Consider the following 12,822-nt stretch of genomic DNA (forward strand, 5'->3'; position numbering starts at 1 on the left):
GCCCATGGTGGGTGAAAAAAGGCAGTGCTAAAGAAAAACCGTATGAGACGCAGAGCGGCCAACTGTTTGTCTGTGGAAATCTGGTGCTTGGGGCTTTGGAAACTAAGAATGGAGTGTGGAATTCCTTCTGCGGACACCATGCACTCCTCAGGACTAAACACCACATTTGCTGTGACAGTGGCATTTGGTCCTCAGGGCAAGGCAGAGGGGAAGCACAGGCCCTAAATTTTCACAATTCCATTATAAAACAACAACAACGACCTGTAAAGTCAGTAAAATTTGTGACAGCAGCACCCAAGGTATGAGACCCAGAGAAAAGCAAGTGTGACTAAATATCAGGGTCTGTGGCAGCCTGCTGCGAAAACCCAGCTGGCCTTTCCTTTATCTTCCCTTGCATTCTTTTAATGTTGTGCCAGAGCAAAGCCATCCAAATCTGCCTAACGTTTTAGTTTAGGTGACTATTTCCACACATGCCAACAAGCATCTTCAGCCAATATGGACTCCTGCCTGCCTGGGAGAGGCCCCACCACAGCTACAACTGATGCAGAACCTGCAACCCTCTGGGGTCTCGCTTTACAGAACTGGAAAGACGGTGGCAGTGTCAAGGCCACCATCACAGCTCTCCTGGCTCAGCTGCCTTGCAGTGCTGCTGATCAGATGGCCTGGCTGGAGCACACGGAGTTCTGCTTTGCTAATCTTGTTTCAGCTACCAGATGCCTCCAAGGGCATCTGCAGATCAGCTTGGAGAGCTCTCAAAGCAAGGATAGCGGGGAGCAGGAGGGGAAACAATTAAGCACAACGGCAGGCTGAAGGCCGAGTGCTTGGAAGTAGCTGACAGGCGCCAACTGCCAGGGACTTGCGCTGTTTCTAGCTCGTGATAGCACCTCCCTGCAGCTCCCTCTACAACTCTCTGGAAGCGGGCTCCTCCTTTCCAAATATGTTGCCTGACCCCAAGTGCCACCTGACCCAGGCTTCAAGATCTATCCCCTTCACACACCCTGGGTGCCACCCAACAGCAACAGCCTGGCACAGTGCTACGTGAACCCTCTAGTTCACTTGTCCTGTGCAAGGCTCAAGGGAACCTCCAATGTCTTGCCTCCTTCCGGCCATTACCATCCTCACTGCCTTCCCTCTGGCTGTTTGTGCATGACAAGACCCACCTTCTGATCGGATAGCCAGGCTGCCTCGCCACACAACCCTTGGTAGCCACACAAGTCTAGCCTGCAAAGAAACTTTGTACTCCTCCTGCTCTTCTTGGAATAGGCCCACCTTGGTGTTTTCTCTCTCTGATCATGTCTCTCAGGGTCTCTCTTCACGCCTCCCCACCACATGTGCCTTCAGGGCTCGGCTGCTCCCTGCCATACCTCTTTTGCCCTCTGCCCCTCTCCTTTCTCCTGGCTTTCCCTTTTCCACATGACGGGTCCACTGAGCTGTCAGTTCAGGCCATATCTGAGCTTCAGAGCATGCACATCTTCAGCTGTATCCACTCTGCTAACCAATTCCTGTTTTGTAATACTATACATGCAGATTGGGTTGCTCACCAAGAGCTGCAGCTAGCCTGTACCCTATGGCTGATCTACCCTTGCTAATAACGTAGAACGTGCCTTCCTTCCCTGTGGCTTACTGTGACTCCTGGCTCGAGATCCTGAATGGCACACCTTCCCTGGTAGTGACATGTGTTGGCATCCATGTGTGGGTGCACATGTGATTATGGACACGCATCAACATGCCCTGTTTCTTTTCCCCTGCCTCCCGCTTTCAAAATCTAGACCAGCCTTCTCCCGATGCTGCTGTTGGGCTCAGACTCCCAGCAGCCCTAGCATGGGCAGTGGACAGGGAGAATCATGGGAATTGTAGTCCAAGGTCAGGTGAGCTCTACCCTTGATGTGATGTGCTGAGCAATTTGATGGCACCATATACAAATAGCGAAGTTAAGAGGCAGATTCCCTTATCTTGTGCTTCTTCTGCTGGCTAATTCCACTTCGTTTTCAACAGATCAAAGCACCTGCATGATCTGCCCTGCCCTGCCCTACCCAGTGAGCTTCCTCTGCGGCCAGGACAGCAGGCATCCTTCCTTGCCAAGGGAAGTTACCCTCCACTACCTGAAATTAAAAGCCATTTCTGGAGGGCTGATAAATTCTGCTTGAATCTGCCCCCAAGGAGGCAGCATCTGGACCCCGTAATTAAGTGGCTGGTGGCAGTGGAGGCTCAGCCAGGTCCAGGAACCAGAAGAAAGAGGGTTGACTCTGAGGCAGGGCAGGGAATCAAAGCTCACCTGCAGAAGTTTGTGCTTCAGAAGCCTGGAAGAATGAAGGTAATTGGGGTGGGAGGAAGGAGACTGAGCTGCATTATGCAACAGGTGAATTGGGGGGGGGGGAGAGAAGGAGGAAGAAGAAGCCTCTCCGGCGAAAGCCTGCCCTGGACTCCTGGAGGAGAGGAGGAGGAGGAGGAGGAGGAGGAGGAGGAGGAGGCAACACATTCAGATTCAATCATGGGCTAATCTCCTTCAGGGCAGAGAAATTTGGAAACATCAGGAAATCAAACTGTGAAGCCTGCGATAGAATGTGATTTATGTGGAAATGTGATGAAGCTAATGGGCTTGGCTCCTGGACTGAGCAGCAGGGCTCTGCTCTGGAACCCAATCGCAGGCCTGCCTGGCGAGGAGAGCGCTTGGCGCCCCCGGAATGTGCTCAGCCAAGCTCCACGCTCCCCCCTCCCCGCCTCACCGGAAGCCTGATCAGAATCTAAAGCTCCCACCCCGCAAATGCACACACACACACACATCCCCTTTCCAACCCGAGCTGCATTTCCACGGGAGACTCTCCCAGGATGCGCATCCATAAACAGGGACGTGCAGATGCCTAAGCAGGCCGAATAATTGGGCAGAACTTTGCGCTTCCCTCCCAAGGCATAAAAGAGATTTACAGCCGGCTTGGTGTCATCCGCACGTCGTTTTTCCTGACGCACTGCAGATTTTAAAGCCGGCTGCCACTTCCCCCCTCCTGAGGTGCCCAGCAGGCCTTGGATTGATATCAGAGATGCCCTCAAAAGTTTTCCAGCTCCACATCTCCAGCCCTGGGGGGCAGTTTGGCCCCTCTCTTTAAGGTCAGGGCTGCGCCGACGCCGCCTGTCACTCTGGCAGAGTGGAGCAGCAGCCCCAGCTGTTGTGTGCGCAGCAGCCAGGAAAAGGCAGAATCGGGGATTCTAGGGCCGCCCACCCAGTTTCTTGAGACTCTCAGCTTCTGTACATTGTGGGGAGGGGAGTCTTCCAAGTGTAACGGCTGCAGAATACGCTTTCCATCGCACAGGCAATGCTGGAAACTGCAGAACTTAAGCAACACCACTGGGCGAGAACTGAGTCTGTGAAGGGGCCTGAGTTGGGGATCAGAGAGGACAAAAAGACACCTGTGCCGTCAGCCACACACGTGTGAGAGCCAGTGTGGTATAGTGGCTAGAGTGTCAGGGTAGGACTTGGGAGACCAGGGTTCAAAGCTCCACTTTGGCCAAGTCACTGCCTCTCAGCCTACCTCACAGGGTTGTTGTAAGGAGCAAATGAGGATGTACACCACCTCGAGCTCCTTGGGGAAAAAGCAGAGATAGAAATGCAACAAATAAATAAAGTAAGCTGTACTCCTGATCTCCCTTACTGGGACCTTCCAGAGTTTGCAAAGTTGCAGCTCCCTTCACCCCAAAGGCTCACAGAGAGGACATGGCGGCCCAGGCTGCTACATCCCCAGCTGGTTTGCTGGACCAAGTTCCCTTGTGGGGAGGTGGCGCTGTGGTTGCAATGCAGCAAACTGGACAGCAAACTAGCAGTATCCTCAGTCTTTCTTTGTGGTCTAGCACCACAAACGGTCCCGATGTGGATGGATCTTCTGGCAAAGGAGGTGGGGTTTTTATGGATAACTACAACTCGCCATGGGACGTGGGTGGCACTGTGGGTTAAACAACAGAGCCTAGGGCTTGCCGATCAGAAGGTCGGCGGTTCGAATCCCCGCGACAGGGTGAGCTCCCGTTGCTCAGTCCCTGCTCCTGCCAACCTAGCAGTTCGAAAGCACATCAAAGTGCAAGTAGATAAATAGGTACCGCTCTGGCGGGAAGGTAAACGGCATTTCCGTGCGCTGCTCTGGTTCACCAGACGCGGCTTAGTCATGCTGGCCACATGACCCGGAAGCTGTGCACTGGCTCCCTCGGCCAATAAAGTGAGATGAGCGCCGCAACCCCAGAGTCGGTCATGACTAGACCTTAATGGTCAGGGGTCCCTTTACCTTTACAACCTGCCATCTCTTCCCACCCTTCTGACTTAAAATGGTGTTGCAGCAAATACTCAGGTAGGCATACTGGACTAGCATGGGGCCACCCAGGTCTCAGTTATACACACCAGACTGCTCCCCTCAACCACAATTAGATTGTGCATGGATGGTATATGATATCTGTATTCTGAAGATGCACCTCTTTTCCCTGAGATACATATTTTAGAACCCACCCTATCCTTCTGATTTTGAAGTTAATCAGTTTTAATACTGCATCTTTCTATTGCCATAACCCTCACCCGGGACCTTATACCATGAACGCAGTTAAGAAATCAAATAAATAGCTTGTCTACGCTGACCGGCAGTGACCCTCCAGGGTTTCAGGCAGGATTCTCTCCCAGCCTTGGAGTTGATGAATCTCAGACCTTCTGCATGCAAAGCAGCTGTTCTCCCATTATGGGCTCTGCCACTTTCAGCCCAGCAAGGAAGTGGCCGCACTTTCTGGGTGTTGGCCGATGGATGGTGCTCCCTTTGCTCTGCCCCCGTAGTCTGCTTGCAATCTGTCCAGGCACTCCTTCTGCAAACACAGCCCTAGGCTCAGCAGGATCCAGAGTGGAAACACTTGCAATATCCTGGGAATGAGGCTCAGAAGGAAGGAAGGGGACAACTTTGTCTTGGCCAGGGTGGTGGATCTGACCTGGCTCATTCTCAGCCCGGCTTGCTGGCAGAGCAGAGGTTTCTCCCGTTTCTGAGCCTTTTGCACGGGGGCGGAGATGCCGGATGGCTAAAGCAAAGCAGCCACTCTCTGTACGGGAGGAAGAGCTGCTCCAAAATGCTCTTTGCACTTCAATCGGTGGGCAGACAGGAGGGGAAGGAGCCAAGGCAGCCCCTGCAGAGGGCAGCAGGAGGCAGGAGCCTAACAAGGAAATGCTTGTCAAGGCAACAAGTCAAACCTGCGTGGAACAGGCACATCTCTCTGTGTGAAGGCCAGGCGAGGGAGCCAGGCCCCGGGGCACAGAGACCCTGGCTGTGTGGGCGCAGGTGGGGCCGCCTCCATTTGCCTCCCTGCATTTTGTCCTGCACGTGAGGAAGCCTCCTCAGGAGCCCCCTGCAAGCATCCTTGGCTTTGCTCTGACGCAGCAGGCGACTGTTGTTATCCATGGCAGAATGGTTTTGATGTCTGCAAGGCATGTCATGATTCTCACAAACGGCAAACGTACGCAGCCTTTTGCTTTTTGGAGAGGGCGTTTCTTGGGCAAGCACTGATTGCATCACCATGACTGTCAGGAGGCATAAAAAGGAGCCCCTCAGACACGCTTTCCTTTTCGTTTGCGGCTTGTTCTTCAACAAGCAAAAAAGAGTAGGCCTTGGAATCTGGCTTTGTGGCTCTGAGAGGTGACACGATGGCCATCTTCAAATATCTGATGGGCTGCCACGTGGAAGTTGGAGCAGGCTTGTTGTCTGCCACTGCAGAGGGGAGGACCCAAGCCAACGGGTCCAAATGGCAAGACAGACCTAAATGTTAAGAAGAACTTTCTGGCAGTAAGAGCTGTTTGATGTTGGGACTGACTCCTTCATTGCAGGTTTTTAAACAGAGGTTGGATGGCCATCTGCCAGGGATTCTTTAGTTGTGAATTCTGCATTGCAGGACTGGGTGACCCCCCTGGCAGTCCCTTCCCACTCTGCAATTCCGTGAGTCTATCTCATCTCCTTCCTGCACCCCTTGCACTGCTGAAATTGAAACAGGTGTGTAATGGGATGGCAGCCAGCAGTCGGTAGAGCAGAAGACTCTTAATCTCAGGGTTGTGGGTTCGAGCCCCACGCTGGGCAAAAGATTCATGCATTGCAGGGGGTTAGACTAGATGACCCTTGTGGTACCTTCCAACTCTACAATTCTATGACCCATAATCCTTGTCCTGCAAATTCTGCGAGGTGCATTGTTTGCGACTGAAGGGCATGCGGAATGCTTCAGCTACCTTATGCATGCCCAGGCGGAGCATCCTGTGTCCCCACTCAGCAAAAAACAAACAACCAAAGAACAAACAAAACCAAACAAACAAACAAAACCCCCACAGTGCCCTACTGCTTCTGGGGCCCCAAGCACATCAGGCCCTACTCACACATTGGCTTCAGTTGGCCAATCAGCTCCTCTTTCGTCCATTTTGCCCACTCCTTCTTGTCAGTGTTGATGGAGCACAGGATGGGGCCACAGGGCTTTCCACAGTCCTCGATGGCGGGTACATTCAAGTAGTGGACCAGCACAATGTCCGGGTTCTGCAGGAAGAGTGGTAGAGAACACACATTGTCATCACCACTGCCAATTTATTCGAAAAGACCTATTAGCATCATTATTTCTTAGCAAAATCATAGCTGGCATCTCCCAGGGAATTCTAAGGCCTCGCCCCCCCCATAAAAGCAAAATAAATAAACCAATCAGCACAGTTTTGAAACCAGCGGTTGAAATCGGTGCCGTTATAAGAAGCTAAAAGTCCACCATCTTAATTCAAAATGGCGCCCAGTGGTATCCAAACGTAGATGAGAATTGCTCCTTGGTCTCGGGAACCATCATACAAAATCTGGTCACAGTATTGAAAGAGGTGTCCGAATACAGAGTGAGCAGTCAAGCCGCTTCCTGGAATATACAGCAGATCAGAATTCTTCAACCTTTTTGAGTCTGTGACTCCCTTGACCAACTCCATTCTTTCTGCGGCACCCCTGCAGGGCTCAGGAGCCCAGTTATGTTGCCCCTTGCCTGCAGAGCTGGCAGCCTCTCACCCCTTTGCAAACACCTTCCCTTGTTGAGTGTCCCCTCAGCCTCCTCTACCTTTTCCTTGGGAGTGCTCTGGACAGCCGCTGCTGCCGCTACTGGTTTCTGAGCTGCCCACCCCCACCCCAAAGAGAGATGCCTCCTCACACTGACCCACAGGGGCCAGGGACTTGTCTGTCCATTCCCAACAGCAAGGGCTGGCGGACTGGCTGGCTGGGCTCCCTTGCCCGCTTGCTTGCTTACTCCAAGTCTGCCTCAGCTCCTGGCAACCAGAACCCCCTGGCAAGCCCCAGAGGCACCATTCACCTGGGCAGCTTGTAGCCAGGGCTGCTGCAACAAACAGCTGTGCAAGCCTTTGGGAGGCAGAGATGCGAGAGGGCATCAGAGGAGCGAGGGAAGGAAAGAGGGACACAGCCCAGTGTTGCTCGTGGCACCCCCAGGGTGCCACGGTGCACTGGTTGAAAACCACTGAAGTAGATGATGATACCTTCCAGTTGATAAAAGCTCAAAAGGAGGTTTGCAACAAAAGCAAACAACATTAAATCACAAAACCACTTCAGTTCCATTCCCCCCATTTCTGCATTAATTCGCAAACTATTCTTAGGAAAGAAGTCACACACAAATTTATGTATGCACACAAACTTATACACTGTCTTGTACTCCTTTCTCCTCATGCATGCGTTTTGGCAAATATATATGCACTTTTGCAAGAACACCCCCTAATATACAGTAGTTTTCTATGCTATTTTGGGGAGTATCTGCATTTCCGTGCTGCCTCGCAACATTCAACCAGGTTGCCGAAGGATGGTTGTGTGTCGATTGGTGTATCTGTTTGGAAACTGTTGGAGCAGGAGGTTCGTGTTAAAATGCAAATGGGGCATGGATTTGCTCCCCAGCCCTGAGTTCCCTTTTCTCATCCCCAAACTGCTGTCAATCGAACCTAGCGACCTGTGCTTTCCAGAGGCTGCTCCCTCCTGATTCTCCTGACAAAGCCTATCCGGTGCTTCAAGGCTTACTCTGGGCTTGGCTCTATCCCAGGCTTTGGGTTCCACATTAAGAACTTTGCTGCCTGTTTGGAAAGTTCCTTGGGCTTCTGCCCCAAAGAACCCCAAGGAACCAGTGGACCCACAGAAGGCATCTCCAGCTGGTGGTGCTTGGCTTCAAGCCAGGTGGCAATAATTTATTGCACCTGTGAGAGTAGTTTGGTCCCGGGATGCAAATGGGAGCCCCAGAAAGGGACGTCTACCCCTTTCCTCTGAGCTCAGGACTTCCTGCAATTGCAAGGGCTGTGTATCCTTGCAGGGCAGTTTGTGCCCCTTTCCCTCAAGAAATAAATCATAAAGCAACAGTATGAAAAACCAGGCTGCAATATAAAGAGGAGCAGATTCAAGGACTCAGTAAAACAAAACAAAAAAGTTTTCGCCTGGCACTGGAAAGAGGTCAGAGGACATGACCAAGGGGGGTAAGGACCACAACTGGGCCCAATGCACTGTCATTACCTGCCCACCTCTAGGCAAGGGGGTGGGCAGTCTGTAAGGGCAGCCATGGGTGCGGTGGTGGGAAAGAGGTGATGTTTTCCCCTAGGGGGATCCCTGCCTGACACAGACTAGGTGGGGCCCAAGATGTTTAAATATAAGAGAGGGCAAGTGGCAAACAGCTTATTCATAGCAATCCAAGTTTCATTCATCTTTGCTTTAAAATATATAGATTGCACAAAGGAAGAATCCAGGTTTTACCGTCGTAACCAAGGTGACTTCATTCATATGTGACAAACCTGTTCTAGAGAGGCTGGACATTTTCAAAAGGCAGTGACTGAACATGGCGTGAGAGGCATTTTGACGGGCTCTTCCCTTGTAAGGTGAAGTGAAAGGAAAGTTTTGGTTTTTTTAAGCCTGAGGGTGTGAAAAGGGCAATGGCCACTGAAATCTCAGAAGATGGTGGGGTGGGCAGGTGGAAGGTAGTTTCTGGCTCTGAATTATGTAAAACAGGGGAAATGGCAGGATGAGTTATGCATGGGAAGAGAAATAAGAGGAATTCTGCAAATGGGCTCCGTTTGTATATTCCAGGCAGGGTTAGTCATGCTCAGCTTTTCCGGTTGCAGAATCCGGGCACAATTCAAAGTGTTGGTGCTGACCTTTAAAGCCCTAAACGGCCTCGGTCCAGTATACCTGTATATACCAGTATACTCCACCCCCATCGTTCTACCCAGACACTGAGGTCCAGCGCCGAGGGCCTTCTGGCGGTTCTCTCACTGTGAGAAGCCAAGTTACAGGGAACCAGGCAGAGGGCCTTCTCGGTAGTGGCACCCGCCCTGTGGAACGCCCTCCCACCAGATGTCAAGGAGAAGAACAACTACCAGACTTTTAGACTACATCTGAAGGCAGCCCTCTTTAGGGAAGCTTTTAATGTTTGATGCATTACCGTATTTTAATATTGTGTTGGAAGCAGCCCAGAGTGGCTGGGGAAACCCAGCCAGATGGGTGGGGTATAAATGATAAATGATGATGATGATGTGTCTGAGCAGCCACCCAGCATCCCTAGCCCACAGGGGAGAAGAGAACAGGAAGACTGGCAACCTCAGACATTTGCAGTACCTCAGTATACTCCTAGAACTGGGGGCCAGAGAGCTGGCAGCAACCACAGAAAGTCTGGTCCCGCCGCAGCAAACTTTCCAACAAAGAAACTTCTTCCACTTGGATGGTGGATAAATGAATAATCTTAAGAACAACAAGGCAACCGGGAAAGAACCCCCACGACAGACAACAACGAGATTGAAAACTTGATTCTTCTCCCTGAAGTCATTTGCTCCTAAATTCCACAAACTTTAATGACTGCTCTGGAATTATTTATAAAAATAAATAGGATAATGGTGTAATTAAAACTCTAATGTTTCATTAATGTTGCTAGAGCAGGGCTTCGGAGGGGGATGGGGGGGTCTGTGTCTGCACCAAGCAGCTCCCCCCCCCCCCGACCTCGCCAAAAGGGAGTCGCTTTGCTGCTGGTGGAAGGTAGCAGACCATCAAATCAGCTCCCACACTAACGAGCATTTCTTCACTAATGAAAAAGATGCCGCCAGGCAATTAATTGCTTGTCCTTCAGATGGTTTAAACACACACCGGGGGCCTGAACTATAGGCTGAGACCAAGGACAGTAGGTAAACTGCCAAGGGGGCAAAACTGAGGCAGGGTGGTGGGGAAAGCCGCAAGTGAGTGGGGGCACAGGCAGGAACTGAGAGGGCTTCAGCCTTCTTCCCCACAGAAGCTATCAAGGAAAAGCACACTCTGGGTTTGCTTCTCCACCCAGATGGGGGAAGAGGACATCGAAGGCAAGCAATTAGAAAACAAATCACTTCATCTCCCTGCCCTGAAGGAGGGTGTCTTCAATGTGCATTTGGGTGGTGTGATTCAACTCTCAATTCAGGACAAGGAGAGGGGCCTGATCCAGCCCTCTGTGAACACTCCTGCCCCAGTCAATTGGATGCAGCCTGCAGAATGGCCAGGAGGACCGGGAAGCATTAGAAAGAACTTTTTGATGGTGAGAGCTGTTTGCCAGTGGAAGAGACCTCCTTGGAAGGTGGTGGACTCTCCTTCACAAACCGAGTTTGTGTGGCTCCATTCTTTAGCTGCGATTCCTGCACTGCGGGGGTTGGACTGGATGACCCTCCAGGTCCCTTTTAGCTCAACAGTTCTATGGTTCTATGATTCCCCTCTATAAGCTTGTTTGGCCCCCAGAGCAGGACTCTCCACCCGCTTCCAGCAACTGGCCTCAGATGCCCACTTTGGGATGCCTTGTGAGAAGGTGGTTTGAACTCCTCATGGCTCAGTCCCCTTTCCAGGCAGAGGCTTTAGATGTGAAATATCTGAGTGGGGAGGTAGAGGCCTCTTCTGCTGCAAGTGTGCTTGCATTCAGAGGTGATGGTGCAGGTGGGGCATTTAATGCACCCTGCAATGCACTCAGGTGGCAGTTGGACACACTGTAGATGCTGAGCTTCCAGATTCACAGAATCCTAGAACTGTAGAGTCAGAAGGGGCCCCTGCGGATCATCTAGTCCAACCTCCTGCAATGAAGGAATCTCAGCTAAAGCATCCATGACAGAAGGACATCTAGCCTCTACTTAAAAATATCCACCACCTCCCAAGGTTATAGGGCGATTATCTTGATCCAAAGAGGAGAAACAACCTCTTGACCTTTACTGTCCTGAGGAGGACAGCAGATCCAGCAATCAGCAGAGCCTCTAGCCATGCGTCCAGAGGGGGAAGGCGGTGTATGGCAGCCACAGGCAATTCAGCTTGCTTGAGGAAAGGGAAGTGGCACCAATGGGTGTCCAACGTTGACCTTAAGCTGGAGGAAAAGAGGACCTTTCAGTCTGGACCCTCGAAGCTGCTGGCACAGCTTCAGGAAGAGACGTGCTGCCTCTCCCGATCCTTGCTTTCAAGGATGTTTATCCTCTGTAGTTTTCATCCAGCCCTTTTTTGAAGGGCTTTGGAAGGGCATCTGGTGGGAATTTTGCCTCTCCTAACAGACCCATAAAGTGAGCAAATCAACCCAATGCTCGTGGGGGGGGGGGAGGCAATCACTAACCCAGCGTTTAGAAAAAGCAATCGTGAAAGTTCCCAAAGGCAAAGAGAACTCCTCATCTCCTTTCTCGCTTCCATTCGTTTTACTATAATGGGAGTTATTAGAAATGTATCATATTTATTGTCCTGTTATTGTGAATTAATACTGCCCTGGATGCAGGTATTTCAAGGAGGCTGCGGAACGGCTCACCCCAATCGGCTTTTATGATCGCTGAAACGCATCCTCCCGCCTTCCTCATCATGCAGAGTCCTTTGCTCACCCCACCTTGATGACCTAGGCAAACTTCATAAATGGCGCCACGGTGCCCAATCAAAGCAAGCCCCATCCTCTTTGAACTCTTTATTTACCTGATGCCGAGGGCCTGGAGCGGAGTGCAGTTTTTAAAAATAGAACTCACTACGGATGTTAGTTAAATATCAAGCTATATAACATCTCCTTCTTGGGAACAGCTCTGACTGCTAAATGCCAGCCCAGATAGAGAGGCTTCAGACAGGCAAGAGTCACTGGGTAAGTTCAGTTTCCCTACCCACTCTTGAGCGGAATACTTCTGCAGAAAATTGAGCTGCCGGTTTGGATTTCTGCCACTTCCAACACTGCATGTCAACCCCTCTCTTTCAGTTAAAGCTCTGCTCCCTTGTCAACCACCTTCACCCGCTCCCACACCTGCCACCGTCATACTGAGCAATATCCAAGGCATCATGATGACCAAATACAATGATACGATAGCAATATAAAGTGGTACCTCAGGTTAAGTACTTAATTCGTTCTGGAGGTCCGTTCTTAACCTGAAACTGTTCTTAACCTGAAGCACCACTTTAGCTAATGGGGCCTTCCTGCTGCTGCTGCGCCGCCGGAGCACGACTTCTGTTCTCATCCTGACGCAAAGTTCTTAACCTGAAGTACTATTTCTGGGTTAGCGGAGTCTGTAACCTGAAGCATCTGTAACCCGAGGTACCACTGTACACTCTTTATACAATATGAAATATAGGAAATCACACAAACAGAAAACTTATGAATCTCTGAAAGTCACAAAATATGTACTCTTAATGGATTCTCTTGAAAACATAAAACCAAATAAACATAAGTCTTATAAGTCTCTGAAAGTCTTTGAAGACCATGCAAGCCTCTGAAAGAAGCAATGTATCAGATTCTTATCTGGTGAAAACAGGCTGTAAAGCTTTGTTTGTGGCATCCAGTGCTGCAGAAGTAGTTCGCAAACAGACG

The 12,822-nt window shown here is 50.9% G+C and overlaps 1 protein-coding gene across 4 annotated transcripts in view; it reads right to left on the minus strand.

The window, feature by feature from the left end:
• The window catches only part of CAMTA1 (calmodulin binding transcription activator 1), a 690,484-nt gene that overhangs the window by 62,533 nt on the left and 615,129 nt on the right, over window positions 1-12,822 (minus strand). For all 4 annotated transcript variants that reach the window (XM_081870725.1, XM_081870727.1, XM_081870724.1 and 1 more), the window contains exon 6: window positions 6,374-6,527. In XM_081870725.1, coding sequence (XP_081726851.1) covers window positions 6,374-6,527 — 154 coding nt within the window. The remainder of the gene's footprint in view (window positions 1-6,373; window positions 6,528-12,822) is intronic.

This window comes from Podarcis erhardii, assembly GCF_964252035.2.
Source record: "Podarcis erhardii genome assembly, chromosome: 7".
NCBI classification, from domain to species: domain Eukaryota; kingdom Metazoa; phylum Chordata; class Lepidosauria; order Squamata; family Lacertidae; genus Podarcis; species Podarcis erhardii.